This window comes from Triturus cristatus, chromosome 12, assembly GCF_964204655.1.
Source record: "Triturus cristatus chromosome 12, aTriCri1.1, whole genome shotgun sequence".
Lineage (NCBI taxonomy): Eukaryota > Metazoa > Chordata > Amphibia > Caudata > Salamandridae > Triturus > Triturus cristatus.
Window position 1 is genome coordinate 763515251 of NC_140595.1, and position 23479 is coordinate 763538729.

The 23479-nt window shown below is 44.2% G+C and overlaps 1 protein-coding gene across 1 annotated transcript in view; it reads right to left on the reverse strand.

The window, feature by feature from the left end:
• LOC146782753 (extracellular calcium-sensing receptor-like) overlaps window positions 1–23479 on the reverse strand; it is a 235149-nt gene that overhangs the window by 159349 nt on the left and 52321 nt on the right. Inside the window, exons 2-4 of the mRNA XM_085637228.1 lie at window positions 10186–10477; window positions 8787–9617; window positions 8062–8292 (exon numbers count right to left, since the gene is read on the reverse strand). Coding sequence (XP_085493354.1) covers window positions 8062–8292; window positions 8787–9617; window positions 10186–10477 — 1354 coding nt within the window. The remainder of the gene's footprint in view (window positions 1–8061; window positions 8293–8786; window positions 9618–10185; window positions 10478–23479) is intronic.

The following is a 23479-nucleotide window of genomic DNA, read 5'->3' on the forward strand; positions in this document are numbered from 1 at the left end:
TGTGACTGGGGATGTGTGTCTGCAAAGTTTCAGCGCTCCGTCCATCATCTCCTTGTGTTTGCTTTGTTCGCCCTAAATTGGTAGGGTATACCCAGACTTGGGTTCCTTGCTCAGTTTGCCACAGCATTCAAGCTAGCCTGGGTGATGAAGGGTGTTATCCAGAAACTGGTCCCAGGATGCTTGTTTCCCGTTCAGGGAAGACCTGGCTTGTCAGTTCGGGCTGGACTGTTCACATGAGGCACAGGGTCAAGACTGATTTGCATAAAGCTGGGTCTGAACTGAGGTGGCGAAGTGAGCTAAAGAATGATGATGGATGTAACCCAGATGTGTGACCGGGGGTGAGTGTCTGAAAAGTTTCAGCGCTCTGTCCATCATCTCCTTGTGTTTGCTTTGTTCGCCCGAAGTTGGCAGGGTATGCCCAAACGTGGATCCCTTAGTAACTTTGCCACTGGATTCAAGCTAGCCTGGCTGATGAATGGTGTTACCCAGAAACTGGTCCCAGGATACTTGTTTCTGGTTCAGGGAAGACCTGGCTTGGCAGTTCGGGCTGGACTGTTCCTATGAGGCACAGGGTCAAGACTGATTTGCATATAGCTGGGTCTGAACTGAGGTGGCAAAGCGAGCTAAAGAATGATGATGGATTCAACCCAGATGTGTGACTGGGGGTGAGTGTCTAAAAAGTTTCAGCAGTCCATCCATCATCATGTTTGCTTTGTTCGCCCTAAGTTGCATGGTATGCCCAGACATGGCTCCGTTGCTCACTTTGTAACTGCATTCAAGCTAGCCTGGCTGATGTAGGGTGTTACCCAGAAACCGGTCCCAGGATGCTTGTTTCTGGTTCAGGGAAGACCTGGCTTAGCAGTGCGGGCTGGACTGTTCCTATGAGGCACAGGGTCAAGACTGATTTGCATATAGCTTGGTCTGAACTGAGGTGGCGACGTGAGCTAAATTATCATGATGGCTTCATCCCAGACCTGTGACTGGGGGTGAGTGTCTGAAAAGTTTCAGTGCTCAGTCTATCATCTCCTTCTGTTTGCTTTGTTCACCCTACCTTGGCATGGTATGCCCAGACGTGGTTCCCTTGCTCACTTTGCAACTGGCTTCAAGCTAGCCTGGATGATGAAGTGTATTACCCAGAAATCGGTCCCATGATGCTTGTTTCTGGTTCAGGCAAGACCTGGCTTCACAGTTTGGGCTGGAATGTTCCCATGAAGCACAGGGTCAAGACTGATTTGCATATAGCTGGGTCTGAACTGAGGTGGCAAAGTGAGCTAAAGAATGATGATGAATTCAACCCAGATGTGTGACTGGGGGTGAGTTTCTAAAAAGTTTCAGCGGTCCGTCCATCATCTCCTTGTGTTTGCTTTGTTCTCTCTAAGTTGGCAGGATATGCCCAGACGTGGGTCCCTTGCTCACTTTGACACAGGATTCAAGCTAGCCTGGCTGATGAAGGGTGTTACCCAGAAACCGGTCCCAGGATGCTTGTTTCTGGTTCAGGGAAGACCTGGCTTGGCAGTTCAGGCCGGACTGTTCCCATGAGGCACAAGGTCAAGACTGATTTGCATATAGCTGGTTCTGAACTGAGGTGGCGAATTGAGGTAAAGAATGATAATGGATTCAATCCAGATGTGTGACTCGGGGTAAGTGTCTGAAAAGTTTCAGGGCTCAGTCTATCATCTCCTTGTGTTTGCTTTGTTCGCCCTACTTTGGCAGGGTATGCCCAAACGTGGGTCCCTTGCTCACTTTGCCACTGGATTCAAGCTAACCTGGATGATGAAGGGTGCTACCCAGAAACAGGTCCCAGGATGCTTTTTTCTGGTTCAGCACTCTGTCCATCATCTCCTTGTGTTTGCTTTGTTCGCCCTAAGTTGGCAGGGTATGTCCAGACGTGGGCCCCTTGCTCACTTTCCCACTGGATTCAAGCTAGCCTGGGTGATGAAGGCTGTTACCCAGCAATCGGTCCCTTGATGCTTGTTTGCGGTTCAGGGAAGACCTGGCTTGGCAGTTCGGGCTGGACTGTTACCATGAGGCACTGTGTCAAGACTGATTTGCATATAGCTGGGTCTGAACTGAGGTGGGAAAGTGAGCTAAAGAATGATGATGGATTCAACCCAGATCTGTGACTGGGGGTGAGTGTGTGAAAAGTTTCAGCGCTGCGTCCATCATCTCCCTTTGTTTGCTTACTTCAATTCCTGCAGCAGCCTCTATTATACAACATATCCGAGACGTCAAACAAAAAGTACATGTTAATCTTCAGGCAGCCGAGAAGAAAATGAAAGTCACCGCTGACGTCCTTCGTCGTCAGTCTTCATTATTCCAGGCTGGTAGTAAAGTAAGGCTTTCCTCAAAGTTCTTGCCTCACCACTTGTCATGTAGCAACTTCAAACCACGCTTTTATGGACCATTCAAGCTGCCCCCCTAGTTTCATTGGAATAACAATGGTCCCAGTGACCCCAGCACCCGCCTCGCCAGTGCAGCTGGTGTTGCAGTACCTACCTGGTCCTGAACCTTGCCCTTTGTTGTCCTAATCCCCCAAAGCCTGAGGAAGTAAGTTGAGTACTTACTTGCAAACTGTTTAACATTGTTTTCCTCCATAGGATTGCATTGTTAGTTCTGTCTATTGCATTGAACTGTCTAATCTTATCACTGCAAAAACATACAACTATATTTGACTGACGTCTACAGAGAGCATTCTTAATACTGTAAAGTATACAACTGTATTTACAAAACATTACTGCATTCTTGAAAAGTATTACTACTTTTACAACTGTACAACTTACCTGCACTGAGTGATTCTTGGTTCTAGTAATAAAATAACAAAGTAACAACTTGTTGTCCAACCAATTGGTCTGGATTCAGTCTTTGAGTGTGTGATATCACTTCTTGCCTGAGTGTGTACAATAAATGCTTAACACTACCCTCTGATAAGTCTAACTGTTCAGCCCAGCTACCACTTACTTGAGAGAAAGGTATTATCTACCTTAACCTCTGCCATACCTTTGAGGACTCAATTGAATCTGTGCATACTATACCTCTTCTTGGTATAGTATATATAGAGCTAACTACCTACAGGGTTCTTGGCCCCCAAAGACCCTCAGCATCCAAGGGGACTTCATCCCCCAACCAATAGTGCACCAGGAGGTGCACTTGCAGAGTGGTGGGTAAAGGGGGTGGGGCCTCTGACAAACTCTTAGCAATTCTGTTGTATGGGACTTACTGGAGGTGACAGGAGGGGTTCTTGGCCACCAAGGGCCCTCAGCAACCAAGGGGATTTCATGTCCAAAATGTAGTATGCCAGCAGGCGCGTTTGCAGAGTGGTGGACATAGGTGGACATAGGGGGCAAAGGACCTTCAGCATTCATGAGAACTTCATTCCCCAACCAGTGGTGCACCAGGAGATGCATTTGCAGAGTGGTAGATAAAGGAGGCGTAGCCTCTAAAGACCTTTTAGCATCCTGCTGTGTTGGACTTTCAGGACCTAACAGGTAGAGATGTTGGCTCACAAGGACCCTCACCAACCAAGGGGACTTCATCCCCCAACAAGTAGTGCGTGAGGAGACCCCCTTTACAGAGTGATTGAAAAAGAGGGCTTGCCTTTTTGTAAAATGGTTATTAGGGAATTTGGACATGGCTCCACCTTTCCCAAGCTAGTTTGGACCCAGTTTGCATTGGGACCATGGGGGAGCCTCAAGGCCTTTGTGGGTGTATGTAGGGGTCTGTGAGTGGGTGTGTGAGTTTCTATGAGTGGGTGTGTGAGTGCCTGAGTGGGCATGTGAGTGTCTATGTGGGTCAGTGAGTGGGTGTGTGAGTGGTACTATGGTTCTGTGAGTGGGTCTATGAGTAGCTGCATAGGTGGTTTGTGGGTGTGCAAGTGGGTGTATGAGTATCTATATGGCTCTGAGTGTATCTGTTAGTGTGAGTATAGAGCGGTTTGTGGGTGTATGGACCTGTAAGTGGGAGTGCAAATGGATGCATGGGTCTGTAAATAGATGTGTGAGTACCTGCATGGGTAAATGTGTCTCTATGAGTGCCTGTATAGGTCTGTGAGTGGGTGTGGGAGTGGATGCAAGGGTCTGTGAGTGCCTGTGTGGGTCTGTGAGTGGGTGTGAAAGTGCCAGCATAGAAATGTGAGTGGGTGGACGAGTGTCTGTGTTGATCTGTGAGTTGGTATGAGAGTGCCTCTGTGGGTCTATTAGTGGATGTGTAAGTGGATGCATAGGTCTGTGAATGGGTATGTGAGCACCTGCATAGATCTATGAGTGGGTCTGTTAGTACCTAGGTGGGTATGTGAAGAGGTGTGTGAGTAGGTCTGTCAGTGCCTGCATGGATTTCTGGGTGGGTGTGTGAGTACCTGTGTGGTTCTGTCAGTGGGTAAGAGAGTGCATGTGTGAGTCTGTGAGTGGGTATGTGAGTGCCTATGTGGGACTTGAGTGGGGCTTTGAGTGCATGTATTTAACTATGAATGGGTGTGTGAGTACCTGCATGAATCTGTGAGTACCTGTGTTGGTCTGTAAATGTTTCTGTCAGTACCTGCATGGGTTTGTGAGTGGGTGTGTGAGTGGCTGTGTGGATCTGTGACTGCCAGAGTGGTTCTGTGATTGGGTCTGTGAGTGGCTGCATGGGTCTGTGTGTAGGTAGGTATAAGAGTTCCTGTGTGGGTCTATGAGTGGGTATGGGTATGTGGGTGGTTGTATGGGTCTTTCAGTAGGTACACGAGTGGATGCATGGATCTGTGAGTGGGTCTATGAGTGAGTGCATAGGTCTGTGAGTGAATGTATGAGTGCCTGCATGGGTCTATGCATGGGTGTGTGAGTGCTTATGTAGCTATGTGAGGGACTGCATAGGTCTGTGAGTAATTGTGTCAATGCCTGCATAGTTCTAGGAGTAGCTTTTGTGCCTTTGTGGGTCTGTGGATGTGTCTATGAGTGCCTGCATGGCTCTGTGAATGGGTTTGTAAATGCCTGCATAGTTCTTTGAGTGGATGTGTGAGTCCCTATGTGGGTCTGTGAGGGCCTTCATGGCTCTGTGAATGGGCATGTGAATACCTGATTAGGTCTGTAAGTAGGAGTGTGACTGCCTGTTTGGGTCTGTGAATGAGTGTGTGAGTACCTATGTGGGTGTCTGATTGGGTCTGAAAGTTTTTGTTTTCAAGTTGCATCAAGATTCATGGATCAATTACAAATTGACATGTGTGGTCACGCTGAGCCATGCAGGGGAGTTTCGGATTCCCAAAGTGGAAAGAAATTAATTTAACTTAATCTTGAACCCAACATAGGTCCCTCTCATACTCCTCTAACACATTAATGGAGTCTGGATACCACTACCCTGACCCCTTTGATCATTTGCCAGAAAAACTGAAACATTGTAAGTCTCTTTGACCAGTCAGTCAGGTTATGGTCAGCCAATCATGGTGCTGCTGGTGATGCGTGACTATGTGGATTCACAGCGGGGGATCCGCATCCCTAGAAATATAATTTTGTTGTAGCTTTGATAACTTCAAAACTACTGAAAGGATTTACACCAAATCACAAAAGGGACTCTTTGAGGACCAAGAGCTACCTCTCAGCCAAATTTGGTGTAGTACCATCCAGCAGTTCGGACTGTAGTCATGTTTGGAATCCCTATAAAAAATTGCATGGGAAATGCACATTTTTTGACCCCCCCTGTCATCGGCCCCCACTTGATGGATCACCCCAAAACTTTCCTTATAAAACTGAACATACTGTGCCACTTTTTTTTGAAAATGTCATAATTTTTCGTCAAACGGAGCCAAAGTTATAAGAAGTTAAAAATGCCTTTCCTATGGAAACTAGGTCCTATCTCTTACTACTTACTGGCAAGTGCCAGTTAGTATTATTCACATTCCACACACATACACTTACACATATATATGTTTATTTCTCACTATACATATTTTAGTTTTTTGAAAATACTTTTTTTATATTTCAGAATTGTTATCTATTTTAAATATGTTACTTTAAAAAGAAATCAGGCAGTCTGGGAACTGCTGTACCCTTGGGTGCGGCCTGACACCCACTAGGTTGGTGGTCCAACTGCTGTTTTATGAAATTGTCGGATTGACTTTGCAAAGACCGCCAGAGACCCGCCAACACCACCAGCCATCCGCAGACCACCACGGCTGCAGTTAGGGAAAAGCAGCTGCCTTAGAGCAGTACTGAGGAGTTTCACCACTGTCCGTATTACAAGTTGGCTTTCCGATGAGCCGACCGCGGCAGTGGGACCGATATCTTCAAGTCAGCGGAAAGGAAGGTTTTGGGGTACATACTTATCCCTTTCCTGTTCTTCCCATCAGAGTTCGATGTGGATCCCTTTCTTCATGTCCTCCCTTCACAGCAGCATCTTCACCCCGAAGAATATGACCCTGTTTGCGGTGATATACAGGTAAGTCGTTTTTGCACCATATATCCATTGCCTGGACTGCCCACATATGGGCCAGACTCCGGCAATGAGTAGGTAGTATTTTTCCACATATGTCATGCATATGTGTGCATTCTACACATGTGCAGTCAAAATGCTCACACAGGCATCGCAGTGTATGGAAAACAATTGACTGCCGCCGCAAGACCACTGCAGCCACATCGCAGGCACTGCAGTCAACTGCAGACTTCTAGAGGCTACGGATGTCAGGTGGTCAGACAGCCAAACTCATAATCAGGCCGTTAGTTTGGAGTTGTGGTTGCTATCATGTGACAGAGTAGCATTGTGCAAAAGCTGTGGATAATATTGACACTGTGTTCAAATCGCACATCAAGGATAAGATGTGGACTGGGTCTTAGCCATTGTCCTTCTTTGGTGGATACTCTCTTCTGTTTAAAAATGGCTATCAGCATTGATTGGATATTATCAGATTGATGTTGGTGGGAATTACTGCCTTCATTCAACGTATCGATTTACATTGAACATGTACTGACCATTGGCCTTAAATGTCTAGATTGTTATTGCCTTGTTGTTAAGAGGTTAGTGGGAAGGTCAACTGATAAATAAACATTGGTAACACTGTTTATTGTGTGACAGTCCTCGGAACAGCTCACCTTGAAAATGCTATGATGTGCACCACAATGCTTGTGGATGTGGGAGGCAAAATTGTCCTCTGTGCGCAGTTCATACTTTGACCATTAGTAAAGATGTATGCCTGGCTTATATCCATTAATTCAATAATCATTTTGACCCCTGTACACTTTTTTAGCCCTGGTGTCTTGCCTGAACCATACTATCAAATATTTAACTATTATTTGATGAATCAGGTAACAGAATGTGTCTTGTGCAGATTGGTCAAGACTGAATAAGTTTAAAAATTAGTTTTCTTTCTAAACTGATAATACATGCTAATATAAAATTGACTTGCAAATGGGGTCTAAAAGTGTACCACACCAATCAGGAGAAATGTAAAGATGTTTAATATAGTAGTGACTTCGAAAAAGGTTCCAAAATTTTACTTATTTTGTCTTAATACAGAACTTATTTGGTTAAATCCTGAATCTTTTTTCCTCATCATTGCTATAATACTGTGAATGTGCATAAATATATTTATATTCCAGTGTTTATTCTTAGGTGGTTATAACCACCTCTTATACAATTTGAGTTCTTGTACCTTTGTTCTGAGTGCATTAAACTAGCCATTCAATTCTGGTTTTCATTACAAAAGAACACAAATGAATAAATAACTAACAATTCATAAGATCTGTTTCCTTTTGGGGCACACCCACCAATCAGGTGGGTTAACCTTCAGTCACCATATGTTCTGCCGGAAACTACTGCCCCAAGTGGTGGATGAGTTTCATCATCTCTATATACTACAACTCTTTAGTTGGTGGTTCTCTTTTAAAAGTTTGCACAGAGACAGACATAGTGAGAGATTTAACTTCTTCTGTACTTTCCCACTCTTTGCTAACTCTATAGGCAGATAATGACCACAAAGGTGCAGTAGTATTGATACAACCGGTGGCGCCATGAGCACAGAGAATACGGGATACACACATGAATACACATTTTTCTGCTTAGGACCATCTTTAATAAAGAGCCCATAGCATATGCACATACCTGATTGGCCCTTAATACCCACAGGATGGCACTGGCATTGACCTTGATGTTCTGACCATGAGCGGCATTGGAGTCGTAGCTGCCCACTGTCATTTGCCTCAGGCCTCTTTCCTGATCGTGCTGCCAGTTCACGATATCATAACGAACAAAAGAGACTTCACCGTTTTGATTGAAGAATATTTCTTCTCCAGATTTACTTTGAAAATGCACATTTTTTACAAAGTGAAAAAGCTACAAAGACAAGCAAGAAGAAAGAGAAACATTCTCAGTTAATCAGGTGTTCATATACATATCCCCATGGTGACCTAATTTTTTAGATTATCCTGTCTGTAAAGCAGGCCACTCAAAAACTTTACAAATGAATGCAATTGTGGTACAGGGAGGCAAAATATGTTGACATGCCTGAATTACAGCAAATACAAGTCAATTAAAATATAATATGCTGCTGGCTGTGGCTTTCCCTTGATTATCACTTCTTAAAATATTATTGGAATTATGTATTTCTATTATAAGTATGCCTTCCTCTTAGAATTGCATTCAGTTCTACATGCTGCATTGTTACTTTGATTACTGTGTTTTATTTTATTTAGGTGGCCAGGCCGGCCACAAAATATGTAAAACTCTTGGAAAGACTAAGCAAACTAACTTGAGTGACTGGTAACTTCTTTACCATGCTCCCACCTCCTGAAACACTTTGCTGTGAAGGGGTTCAGTGTTCAATATACCTGCCAAGGATGGTAGTTATTGATATCTGCACATGCCTTCTTGGAGTTTGAGTCTTTGTTAGTCTTGCAAAAAATCAGATTGTGTAAACTCCAAGCAGTGGCATAAACTGAATTATAGACATTATAGCTACTTCTTAAGTTGGTCCCATCATTAAAGTCCATTTGAAGGCTGCCTATCTTCTCAAGTCCAGTGCAAAGTTTTGATTTGGTATCCCAGAAGGTTGTGGAGTTTTTCTTATGTGGCCATTTGCAGTTGAAAACATCTTCCCAGAACTGTGGCAAAAATAAGTTGTCTGGTGATGTGAAAGGATTAATGGCGTCGAGATGCTCTTTGAATCCCGGTATCTCTCCACTGTGTGTTGCAATCCCAATGGTGCCACTGAGGAATTCGTTGTACTTTCCTATGGCAAAGGTAGCAGATGTAGCCCAACCCTCACTAGCAATGAGTACCTTGCCACTTACATTTTGCACTATCATTTGGTCTATTAAAGGAACAAGTCCAGCATCACTTGAGAAGATGACAATGGCGTTGGCTGTTGAGTTGTTGATCACTTGAATGATGTGAAAGGCATTCCTATCTGCTCTACTCAGGATGATAGTCTCGGTAAAGGCAATGCAAGCACCAGCTTTAGCCAACTCCGGCTTTAATAAATGGTACCCTTGTTGTCCATAGTCATTGTCCTCAACCAGAATACCAACCCAGGTCCAACCAAAATGCAATAGTAACTGGGCCAACCCCTGGGCCTGTAAATCATCATTGGTAATGGTCCGGAAAAAAGACGGGAACTGGTTTCTGTTGCTGAGGAGTGGACTTGTTGAAAGATAACTGATCTGCAAAATCACAATTAAAGGAAGAGATATATTAAAAACAAAATGTGAAAACAATAATTTTTATCATTAAGTATATAAATATTGAGATGGCCATCTATGTCTTTTAGTGCTAGCTATAGAGATATCTGGGGGTATCACAGTGTGTAGATATATATATTTTTTTAAATCATTTTTGAATATTCCCATTTACAAGTTTTGTTATGGGAACCAAAATGAATTGGTATTCTTGCCAAAAGCTCATGACTTTGAATCCATGAATAATATTGTATTTTCCATCTATTTCCATCAATGAAACTGCTGTAATAGCATTCCAATCTTTCTCAGTTAAATTACTGCTTCTTTACATTCTTCCCCATTGACTAGAGATACTTGGAATCTTTTATACAGAATGTACATCTACAAAACTAAATAATCCAAAGACTTTTTGAGGTGTATTTGGTATTAGACAGAGGAGATAGTGATTTAACCATTTATTTAGTGTTGGGATACAGTAACCTTGTAACGTCTCTGCTGATCTATTTCTGTGCTTCAGTATTGATTAATTGCGGATAATTTAACTCTTCCTTACCTGAGGGAATTTGTAGAGCCCTAATATCCGGGCCATGACAATGGAGCTTGATGACCCTGCATCACCAATGATACCCATCAAAGGCAGCTCCCTCTGGCAACAAAAGTTAATAACTGGTTTTTCCTGCCCAGTTAGCATCCATAACGTTCCCAGGAGGGATCGCTGCATTACTCTGCAGGAATCAAAGATCTGGAAGCCGAGTGTAATATTTGGTAAAAGATTGTTATTATAGTTAATCTCTTCAACAGCGAACATCATGGCTTGCAGCAACTGATAGTTTTGGGAAGGAGCTCTGAAACATAAATAAATGCATTAGATTCTAAATTATCTTTTGTACCATTTGCAAATCTACATGCAATATAAGGTTTCCTATTTAGGTAAAACCAACATTACCATTAGAGTTATCATTTAGATTGAGGTGATGGCCCATCAGGCAGCCTGTGCAGAGGAGGCTCTTGCCTCCCTCCGCCTGTCCAGCAAAAGTTTGCCCAGTATTGAGAAATATGCAATGTAGTCAGGGGATCATATTGTCATTAAAGTGTATCAACCATGAATATACTTTTGGAAACAGTGAATGCTTGAAAGCAAGCCAAAATTCCAAAAGCAGGGGGTTGTTTCTGTGAATCCAAAATAAATGTCTCTGATGTTCAAAGAATAACTGCAATTGACTAGGTCAAAAGGCGCACTTCCTCACAAAAGCAAACCAAGTGTCAAGCTCCAAATTCCCATCACTCTCAGGATGAACGGAATCACAAGAGTCAAAGACACTCCAACCATGGTACCAAGTCAGTCCTAATAACGGGAAGGAGAGGTGTGAAGCAGATCTGAATACTGCCCCAAATTCACCCCATAACTCTATGATTGGTCTGCTTACAACATGTAGAATTACACACTGACAAGCCCATAGGATCATTCACTGTGGTCCGGATGTCATCATCAATAAACCACACTCTATCCTCGTCTATGGGGAAAGTCAGGAGTTGTTGGTTGGTGTTGCCAGGAAGAGGCTGGAAAGACAGGCCAGTTGGCATCTATCCCCAAGCACACCCAAGATTTCTTTCCAAGTTAGGGATTGATTTTCACATACTTTACACTGCTTGTACAACATTGTGATTCCCCCACCAATGAGTTTCTTTACAGAGTGGCCATCAAAGTGGCTATCTTGTGTTCAGCACCTCATTGGTGATCTCTTGTGTTGTGCACCTGATTGGTGATCCTGGGCCACCAGAGCACATAAAGAAGCAACCTTCAAGGCAGCCATGTAAGTCAGTAGTGGAGGATGATGGATGAACTTGATGGGTGACCATTCTTGTTATAACAGCAACTAGCCATCTTATTGCAGTGAGTGGGCCCTGTTTCAAGGCCATGTTATTCCCCTTCAATTTTAGTTTTACTTTCTGATTCTTGTGTTCAGAGATAGAGTACTCTTATTTTGGTGTCTATGTTTCTGTTTCCAAGGCAAAGAAATAGAGTAGTCCTCTTTCTTCGTCTATGCCAGACTGGGCAGAATGGAAGGACGTCCTCTTTCAATTACTGTAGCCATTTAAGGTCTTTTTCAGGCAAAGATAGACCCAAGTCAGTAATTCCCATCTGTGTCGACTGATCCTTTGCCTTCAAGCACTTCAGTAGAAATGTGGTCAGCTTCTCTCAGGCCCTGTGCTACTGTTGACTGACACCTGTACTGACCAAATGGTATTGGAAAGGGAATAACCCTACCCTATCACATGGTCCATTTGAACCACAGGGATGCTGCGTACCTATATTAGAAAGTTGTGCAAGCCCCCAGCTCACTCACTGTATTACGTAGTCAGCATGGGAGCTCCGCTGCACAGCTTCAAAGTCCTAGGCAGACCTTGACACACCAGTAAAGGCACCACTTCTATCTTGGCCAGGGGGCAGGCAGGATGTAGCTGTCTGGAATGAAGCACATTTATGGCATTCTGACTAATCTGTGCTTTACACATCCCTGCTAAGTCACTGCCTTGCTTTATTCTGCATGAGGAAGGCATTCCATTGCTGGTGTGTTGCTGTTCCCTTGCATCCACCCATGTTTTTGATGCTTTCCCAGATTTACCAAGACTAGTAACTAGGGGTGGGTGAAATATTCCATTCTGCTGCTTGAAATGGCTTATGTAATGGGGAGATACAGCCAAAACCTGACAATTACTGCGTGTCCGATTTTTTCCTTCACACGCGCCAAAATGGTAAGTTGCTAAACACAAGCGAGATTTGAAGACCTCTTGCATGATCTTCAGTCACGAGGAGGCTTCCGGTGAGACTTTTTTCCAACGTGGCCAGGTCACAACATTCATGGTCAGAAGGCTGCTGCTTGAGTAGAAAATCTACTTGAGTGGCAGCAAAATCAACTCAAGTAGCTTGGCTCTCCGGCATGCCACGTGGTGCCATTTGCCTATTTTTATCAGAACGGATTGTGCTCCTGGCACTAGATCACTGAGAGAGCAGCACAACATGCCTAGTTCACCAATTGGCGAAAATCCATAGAATATCGCAAAGTTTTTGGGGAACTCCACAGATTTTCACTGAGGAAAATCCAGAGAGTTCCACTCAGCCCGACTAGAAAACCTGGGAATGCTTCAAAATGGTACGCTTTCTCAACAGAAGTGTAATGAGGAAAAACATGTTTATGTCTTCTTGTTACTTCCTTTTCTATGTGTGTTGCATTCTGAAGCACACATAAAAATAGGATAATGCCTCTGAAGATTGTGTTTGAGGAGGAGCTTGTTCCATCCTGCAAAAAAACAATCGCGCCTGTATTGCAAGCACTCTTGCACCATGGTGCAAGGGTGCCTGCATTGGCACTAGGCAGCACATAGTAGGCCAGCGCAGGGATAAAGCAGAAATGCATCATATCATAGTAGATATATGATATTTCTCCTCTGTCATGTAGCACAGCACAGCAAGGTGTTTTGCTGCATTGAGTGACTTTTTAGTAAATTTGGGCCTAAGAGTTACGTGCCCACCTGGAAAACAAATGTGGTCCTTATATTCAGGTAAACATTCTTAAGCTAAAGCCCCTCAAGCCAAGATGATGTGTATCAAATGTTCTTTTGGGATTCTGCCCTTGGAGTGGGCTATATCTACATAGAAATAAATGACCCACGGTTCGCATTCAAGCCCTTGCTGAATAACTATCTATCTATCAATTCATTTGTTTTTTATCTGTTCAAAGGTGAGCATAGTTTATCTCTCATTTGAATGTAATATGTTCTATGATATTTAAAGTGGCATTGTTGGGTTGTAAAGGGGTCATACACACGTCACCTTTGCAATTGCAAGTTATCACATGTATACTTGTCTACTAAAATTCAAATATTTGACAATTTCTCATTGGATGGATTGATGTTTTTGGTTCCATTGTCAGTATTGCCTAGTAGTCTAGTTACCTTCTTTTTTATGATGAGGTGTTGCTGCCACTAGAGTGTTAGAGGACTTGAGTTTTCCTCTATCAGGATGAACTTTATTCTCATTGGTAAACATTTTCTATATCTCTAATATATTCAATTTTTATGCTTTATTTTGTATTATTGTGCCATGTTTTATGGATCCATGAGTCTAAATAAACTATAATTGACCTTTAAATTGATACCAACTGAAGTCGCAGTACTAACTGCCTCAGTCCTCTGGTTTCATCAGGGAAAGATCTCTTCATGGCTGTTGCCATTATATTGACTACCTCCCTGACTATTGGAAAGGCTTATATATAGTACCCTAGCAAGCATCAAAAGCAGACAGCGTGCTCTTATTAGAAGCTTTGTACAACTTGCACATGAACCCCACCACTGGTTTCCCTTCCCCTGAAGAATATGTTTAAAGACCCATCAATATCTATCAGCAAGTCCTCTGCAGTCAGGAAATGTGGCCAACTTGCTGTGCCAAACATAGAGATGACAGAACTCTAGATTTTCAAGGTTTCCCCTGTAGAATCCCATGTTCCCTTATCTGATATGAATCTAAATCTAAAACTTTGCAGTCATCCCAAAATGGTCATCTTGCTGCCACCACTAAAAGATTGTCCCATTTATATACTCTAGATCTCACTCTCCTAAGATTTTACAAGCTATTGTTTAAAGAGGCTGACTGGTGGAATACAACTCTATAGAGATAATACATACACTAATTAATAAGATAGACCAACTCTGCCCATTAATCAAAGAGCAGCTAGACTATTGTAAAGTCATGTTCTACTATCTAATCACAATGGCAAAACAAACCTTCAAGAATAGTTTGCAGTTTACTTGTGTTCTATTCCTCCTGCTAATGTCAAAGCAAGTCAGTTTTGTTGTATATACAACATCAGAACTAGGTATCAACATTTTTATGTTCTCTTTCAGAATTTTCCATTTCACACAGCATGAACTTTCTCAAAATGTTTGTCTGTGTGACACTGGTGTGAGTATAAAGAGACATTGTCACAAAAATTGCAAATTTTGTACATCCTCACACATCCTATTTCCTGCACACCAAAGAATAATTTCAGTTTACTTTTTAAAAATGTGTATTTTGAACTTGCATATCTCAATTCCCCTTTAGTTAAATCACTGACAGTTAGACCTGGCACCATTGGTGTGGGTCTCCCTTCCATTTTTTGCTGTTGCCTCCTGTGTTCTTGCTATGTGTTTTGCTGGTCTAGATGCTTTGGGCACTGTGCCATTGCTATTCAGTGCCACAGTGCAAGTGCTCCCCACTGTAAAGTGTTGTATTGGTCAGTGACTCCATGATTGGTTTATTTGATTAACTTGTCAGACCCTAGAACAGCGCACCATATGTGCCCAGGGCCTGTAAATCAAATGCTGCTGGTGGGCTTGCAGCACTGGTTGTGCCACCCACAGAAGCAGCTTATAAAATGTGACTCAAACCTACCATTGCAGAGCCTGTGTACAGCCTGGGGCTGCCATGTCGACTTGGCAAGTACACCCACTTGCCAGTCCCCAAACGTTCCCTTTTCTACATACTAGTCACCCCTAAAGTTGGCCAAAGGGCAGGGTGCATTGTATGTAAAAGGTAGGACATGCCCTGATGTGTGTAGCATGTCCTAATAGTGAATTACAGCCAATTTAGTTTTTCACTATTGCAAGGCTACCTGTTCCCGATAGGCCAGAATGGGCAGTTTGATTATAACACCTTATTATCCTACCTGACTCGGGGAACTAGGTAGACATTCGAGTTAAGTATGCCTGAACTCAGAAAGATAAAATACATATTTTAGTGGAGTTGGTTTTAACATTCTGTGTTTGAAAATACCACTTTTAGAAAGCAGGTATTTTCTTGCCTAAATATCCAAGCCTGCCTCTGTTAGGTTGTGCATTCCTTGTCTGGTTTGTGAGTAACAGGGGCTGGGGGGGTGGCTCCAGGAGACAGGGTGAGTAAGCACAAGGCTGAATAGACCTATCTTCATGTAGAGTGGTGGGAGTAGTAGCACCTGGGCCTGAATAGGGCTGTGCCTGCCTTCCACAATGCTGGCTCCACCTCCTGTGGTGTGTCTGATGACCCTGGCACACACTGTCATAGGAAAGAAGGAGTCCTGTAACCAAAGTGCTCCAGGACTGCACAGAACTGGTTTGGACTAGGTACAGACACTCTCTGCCTTCAGAGACAAAGGCTTTTGATGTAGAAAAGGGGGGACCCAGACCCCCAAACTTTAGATCACTTCTGGGAATCAAGACGACCCTTTGCCAAGGAGAAGAACCAAGGAACCTGAAGGAGGAGACTGACCCTGTGCTGTGCTGTTGGCGTTGGCCTGCAGTAGTTTCCTTATTTGCCAAGGAAAGGAGAAAAGGAATTTTGTGTGTTCTTTTGCAATCTTGAAGAAGAATCTCCAAGGGCTTGAACTGAGTTTGCCTCCTGCCTGAAGTCTCAGGGATACAAGACTTCACTACCAGCTACCCTGAATTCCCTTGCTGTGGAATTCTGCCTGCAGAGACGTGCCTACTGCTGTTTGGGCCCTCTGAAGAGACTGCAAGTTGCTGGGAGCTGGAAGCACGACACAACAAGGAGAAGCTTGTCGCTGCCGTAGCAGTTCCTGTTGCATCGCCGAAGAAGCGTTTCGCCGCTGCAGCTGTTCGCCGTCACATCATCGTTGAAGCACGTCGCATCACCGGAGAAGCATGTCACCACCGCAGAGGTCGCCGTCGCATCATCGGAGAAGCGTGTTGTAGGGCCCGTCGCGGCTCAGAAGTTACCGAGTTCTCCGCATGGCGGACGGGCGTGCACGCATCACATCCAACGTTGTCACATTGCATCGAGACGCCATTTTCTTGCATCGCACCGGATCGTCGCACCGCATTGAGGCGCCATGTTGTCACATCGCACCGGATCACAGTAAGAAACCGACGCATCACCTGCTCTCCGGTAAGGAACTGACGCATCACCTCACCTGCGCTGCAGTTAGGAACCGACTCATCACCTCCCCCGAAGCAAGGAGCAGACGCATCACCTTCCCTGCAGCCCTTTTGTTTGTATTGCGTGATGCATCCAAGGTACTTTGAAAGTAAAGTGGTGCATTTACCATCTACATTGAAGTAAGCTATTTCTACCATTTTAGAGACTATCTTTAATTACAGTATTGTGGATTTTTGTTGTTTGGTCTTGTGTTAAGTCCAGTAAAGATTACTTATTTTTTTTAACTGGTGTGGTGTCCATTTGTAGTGTTTTCACTGTATTATTGAATATGTTTACAAATGCTTTACACACTGCCTCTGAGATAAGCCTGTCTGCTTATGCCAAGGTTCCAAAGGGGTGAGCAGGGGTTATTTTAGAAGTGTACCCCCTTACCCTGACTAGAAGAAAGGGTCCCTATTTGGTCAAAGGTACCTACCTCTGCCAACTAGACACCCCTAGTTCTAACACTGACATACTATCATATTGATTCCATTTGCAGAGGTACAGCCCCTGGTTTGGACGGCATGCAGGCCGATCCCAGATTCATGGAAGGCAGAAGAGATCATCCCAATATACAACAAGCATTGGCATAGCCAATAGGTCTCACCTTTGGGACCTAATGTGTTTAGCCATGCAACTGTTGATGTTGCACCAAGGATATTGTGCTGCATAATTAAATACTTATAAGGTACCAAAGGCAGGACCTTTGGCCATGCCAATGCTTGTTCCAGTTTGTTTACAGATTGAACTCTGATTGGTAAACAAAAGTAAAATAAGTGCTTGTGTCCTTTTGTAGGCGCATGCATGCTTGGTTGAACATGGCAGGCTTTTTTTTCTCTTTCGGAGCCATTCTGGACAGCATCGGGATGCTGTGCAGCATGGCTAAAACCATTGGCAAAGCCAGTAAGTCCTAAAGGTAAGACCAGTTGGGTTTGCTAGTGCTTGTTTCCCCAGAACATTCAGTTAGCTTGTCAGATTGAAATGTGGTTGATGGGTTTTATTTTTGGGCTCTCTAATGCTCCTCGTAGCGTCACGCAGGATGCTCCAGTGTCTCCCAGGATTTTCAGTGTGTACTGCACAAGTGTCCAACTTGGGCCCTGAATGAGTGAATCCATTTCCGATTTTCAGCCCCAGACTATGTAAATCATTCCAATTTAAATTCATTATTATTTTTATTATTATTCGGATTTATAAAGCGTATAGCTGCCCCAGTGACGGGGCGTCCCAGCGCTACCTAAGCACAAGCTAGTGAACCACTCAGACCTACGCTGGGAAAAGCCAGGTCTTTAATGCCTTTCGGAACGCCAAATGGTTCTGAAGTCCTCTAATTGAGGTAGGAATGGAGTTCCAAAGGTGCGCTGCCTTAACCCTGAAAGAACGACCGCCAGCTCTAGTTCTCTGAAAACGGGGAATACAAACCAGACCAGAGCTAGCCGAGCGCTAGGGGAGATTTGGCACATAATAAGCCAGCAGATATGCTAGAATAGGGGGTCCTTCTCCTGACAGGATTTTATGGGCCACACACAGAGACTTAAAATGAATTATGTTCTCTATCGGCAGCCAGTGGAGCTTGGGGAGGAGGTTCGCAACCGAACATGATTTGGGAAGTGCTAGAAAGGCACAAGCTGCTACATTCTGGATTCTTTGGAGGTGAACAATGCAGGATTTGTTGGCGCCTAAATATAGCGAATTACCGTAGTCCAGCCTCAATAAGATTGTGGCCTGAAGAATAGTTTGGCGAATCTTAGGTGCAAAATAGCCAAGTAAAGGTCTCAGCCCTCTGAGGAGTCCAAAACAGGATCCTGCTAAGGCCTTGGATTGAACATCAAATGACAGCTCACTGTCAATCCAGAACCCTACATTTTTTACTGCCTTTTTTGGCAGTGGTGCAGGTTTTAATCTGTCAGGCCACCACTGTTCAGACCAGAGGGCCCTATCTTTCCCCAACACGAGAATTTCTGACTTCGCAGCATTTAGTTGTAAACAGTTAGCTGTCATCCAGTCAGAGATGGCTAACAAGTCCTCTTTGAATTTCAGAAGATTAACACAGCATTTTTTTGAAAAGGCAATAACTAGCTGGGTGTCATCGGCATAAGACACCAAAGACAACCCTCTACTTTTTGCTAGCAGAGCTAGGGGTTGAACATAAATGTTAAAAAGCGCAGGGCTCAATATAGAGCCCTGCGGGACCCCATGTTTAATCATATGAGTCAGAGAATCAAACGGTGGCACAACCACTTGAAAGGTTCTATCTTTCAGGAACGATTGAAACCAAGCCAAGGCCAACCCCCGGACCCCTATATCATATAGTCTACCTAAAATAATATCGTGCGAAATGGTGTCAAACGCAGCACTTAAATCTAAGAGAATCAAGGCTGCGGAATCCCCAACGTCTAAGTTACACCGAATGTCCTCTTTGACCGCCAACAGCGCCGATTCGGTGCTGTGACGGGTACGAAAGCCATTTTGTGAGGGGTCGCGAGTTCGGTTACACTCTACAAATTCAGTCAGGACTGAATTAACATATAACTCTGCAACCTTAGCTAAGAAAGGAAGCTGGGAAATAGGACGGAAGTTGCTCAGGTCCCACGGGCCCAGAGATGGCTTCTTTAAAAGGGGTATCACTTTTGCATGCTTCCAAGTAGCCGGCAATACTGCGGCGGACAATGATAGATTAACCAGTTCCCTATCACAGGGGAAATCGATTCAAGAACTTGTCGGAGCTGATCTGGTCTAAGAGGGTCCTCCGGAGATCCTAATTTAATTTTTAAACATACAGATTCAAGTTCAGAGAGCGAGAGTGGCGAGAAAGAACATAATGTAAGATTAGAGGGGTTTAACCTATCTTCAAGCATGTCTATTCGGTTGATATTAAAGGGAGCTAAGGAAGCACAGGCCATTGGAAGATTATTATAAATAGTCTCTACTTTGTGCACAAAGGAAATCGCCAATTCCTCACATTGTATATTAGAGGAAATAGGGGAATCAACCTTTTCATTAGAGTGAAGCATATTTTTTAGAAGAGAGAAAATCATTTTAGGCGGATTATTACTTTCTAGAATTTTTGCGGCAATGTATTCCGCTCTGGCTTTCCGAATCAGCCTATGATAAGATTTAATGGACTTCCGATATTTGATTTTAGCTTCTATATCGTATGCCCGTCTCCAAGATCGTTCCAGTTGCTTGCAAACCTTCTTTGCCTCCACAAGAGATTCGTTAAACCATGGGTTAGAGGGACCCAGTTTTTTTTTAGGGAACATTTTTCAGGGATACAAATATCTAGGGCTTGCCGCAACCAATCCTGAAAAAGGGCGTCCGAAGCCACTATATTAGAAGGCAGATGTGGCTTGGACTTTAACAATAAGTCAGAGAATTGGTTGGTGTCCCATTTATACCAGGGGCGTTTCATCCTAGACCGTGGGCGAGATGGCACCAATTTCCCAGGCAGCCAGAGGGAGAAAGGAATCAAATAATGATCTGTCCAGGTCAGAGGAACGGAGGGTGACACCATTAAAGTACCGAAATTCGAAAAAATGGGATCCAACAAATGCCCAGCAATGTGTGTACTATCCATCACACATTGTACCAGTTGACAAGCTTCCAAATCAGCGAGAAAACAGGCAATCTCTGGCTTGTCACTCTCTTCAAGATGGAGGTTAAAATCGCCCAAAAATAGTGAAATTCGCCGCTCCGCTTGCAAGTAGGGGGACTTTATTTGCCAAAGCTTCCCTCCATTTTTTTGAAGGCCCTGGAGACCAATAGATAAGCAGCCCCAAGACCGTAAAATTGTGATTAAGATTAATTTTAAAAGAGGCGCTTTCGCACTCGGGAATCTCCTCCTTCCTGAAACTGCCCGAGAAAGGCGCTTTCAGGATTAGAGCAATACCGCCACCTCGATTAACAGGGCGGTTGATTTGGTGCATAGAATAGCCCGAATGAAGCGCCAGCCATGCCACCGCACCTGAATCCTGAGTTAGCCATGTCTCAGTTAAGAAGAGACAGTCTGGCCATTCTTCTATTAGTAATGCACAGATCTCTGCATGATGTTTTACGAGAGACCTGCAGTTAAGACTAAGAAATCTAATTTCAGTGGAGTCAGAGGGTATAGTTTCTCTGGCATCCACTTTAAAAACTGAGCAACATTGCTTGCACCGGAAAGATTCGAACTCCGGCGTCCAGGAGTGTTTTGAATGGCACAAACTATTGGTATCCAAGGCCACCAATTCAAAGCGCGTATATACCAGTCTGTTACCCAAACTCTGAACATCACATCCGACAGCTGGCGGCATCACGGCGCGGACGGGCGCAGACGGGCTTGCCTTAGGCGCGCCTTCGGTAGGCGGTGGGTAACAAGAGGCACCTCCCGTCGCGTCTGATTGGCCCTTGGGCAGCCAATCAGCGGCCAACGCCGCCGAAATGCGGAAGCTAACAATTTAAAAAGATTTTTCAAAAGGTGCAGAGTGCAGGGGTCCCTTAACAACAATAAAAACAATACATTCAAAGAAATTAAAAATTCAGCTCCAAAATAACATGAGTAGCGCTCAGCACGAGTACTTAGATTAACGCGCAACTGTCTCAGCTTGTATTTAAAGACGGTGGCAACAAGAGGCACCTCCCGTCGCGTCTGATTGGCCCTTGGGCAGCCTATCAGCGCCCAACGCCGCCGAAATGCGGAAGCTAACAATTTAAAAAGATTTTTCAAAAGGTGCAGAGTGCAGGGGCCCGTTAACAACAATAAAAACAATACATTCAAAGAAATGTAAAATTCAGCCCCAAAATAGCATGAGTAGCGCTCAGCGCGAGTACTTAGATTAACGCGCGACTGTCTCAGCTCGTTTTTAAAGACGATGGCAACAAGAGGCACCTCCCGTCGCGTCTGATTGGCCCTTGGGCAGCCAATCAGCGCTCAACGCCGCCGAAATGCGGAAGCTAACAATTTAAAAAGATTTTTCAAAAGGTGCAGAGTGCAGGGGTCTCTTAACAACAATAAAAACAATACATTCAAAGAAATTAAAAATTCAGCCCCAAAATAGCATGAGTAGCGCTCAGCGCGAGTACTTAGATTAACGTGCGACTGTCTCAGCTCGTTTTTAAAGACGATGGCAACAAGAGGCACCTCCCGTCGCGTCTGATTGGCCCTTGGGCAGCCAATCAGCGCTCAACGCCGCCGAAATGCGGAAGCTAACAATTTAAAAAGATTTTTCAAAGGGTGCAGAGTGCAGGGGTCCCTTAACAACAATAAAAACAATACATTCAAAGAAATTTAAAATTCAGCCCCAAAATAGCATGAGTAGCGCTCGAGTATATTTTAAAAAAAAAAAAACGAATTTACATGTTGGCTTGTACACAGTGTACAAGTTCTTTGTTGCAGGAAGAACAGTATTCTGTAACACAACCCCACCACCACAAAACCACATCTCATGGGAATCTCTGACCTCTCGGTCAACGAATCTTGGGGAAACGCTTTTTTCTCGGCACAAAGGCACCATTTAGGTCTCTGACGAGCATGGCCGAAGCAAGTGGAAGCTTATCACAAGACTGACGAAGTTGCCAACGTAGTAGTTGGGTAAAGCAAAAAAAGACCATAACAAACACAACCAGGCCACAAAAATATACAGTATGCAACATTTACTGGCATAAGCGCAGATTTTCACTCTACCATGTAATTTGTACAAGGAATGCCCGGTTCCAAATTATAGCTCTGCCAGCCTTCACATAAAAAACAAGCTTGCAAGGCAGCAGGGGGAGGTGCATGTGCGCACCTCGAGCGGCAGCATGGGGTAGGAGGGGGGCCTGCGCAATTCACTTGCGGGAGTGATAATTGGTACCATATGGTGGCGCTCGCTCCCGCAAGTGAATCTCCACACGTGCACGTGTTGCCATTAAAGGCAATGGAACGCGTGCACGGTTGTGGGTGAAAAAGGGGACCGATGGCTAAAGGTCTCCTCCTATGCAGCTCATGTGCGCTGCGTAGGCGAGACTTAAAAAGGGGGATAGATCTGTACCCATGAACTACATGCCGATTCGTTTGATCGACTGTATACAGGAGATTTTTGCCCGATTGATTTTAAGCAAAATTGAGACATGGATCAAGGAAAGTCATTATTTTCCACTTTCAATAGGGTTTCTGGAAGAAGGTGTCTACAATTGATCCAATCTTCCATTTTCTTTTACTTTATTTGAAAGTTGTGAATGTCGGCGGAGGAACATTATATGTTGCCTTCATCGACCTTTAGTCCACCTTTGATCTGGTCCTGCGTGACCAGCTATGGCAAGTCTTGAACAGCCTGGGTCTTTCTGACAAACGTTTGCTACTCTTGATTCGTCTCCATTAGGGGAACTTTGTGCAGGTCCGTTGGGGTTCTCACGGACAGGTGACAGACTGATTCCCTATCACAAAGTGTAATCAGCAGGGGTTTGATGTTGGACGTGGGTCAATGACCATTGGCAGACAGAGACAAACTGCAGCCTTTGTTTTTCTGGAGGAGGCTGTGGTTTCAGCCTGAGGTGGCACATTATGGTGACGCATTAAGGGTTGTGATGACTGCAGACAAGTTTTGTAAAATACCATGGCTGAGACAGGTTCCCAGGGTGATTGTAGCCATTGGCCTTGGGGACTATTGGCTCAATCCACTCTTAAGTCCGCCTTTAACACCAAGACTGTTGAAAGCCCATTGTTGGGAGTGGGTAGATGAAAATGCAGATAGACCGAGCATTGGTCACTTGCCGATTGGAGGCTTTTATGATTTTAAATCCACATTTTATCTGGAACCTACCTGGGATCTAACTACTGTACCTCTATACAGGAAATTACATTTCCAATTTAGGATAGGTACACTGCCTCAAAAAGCTTTACTGCAAGATGGGCCCCTGTTGATGATGATGTTTGTCCAGT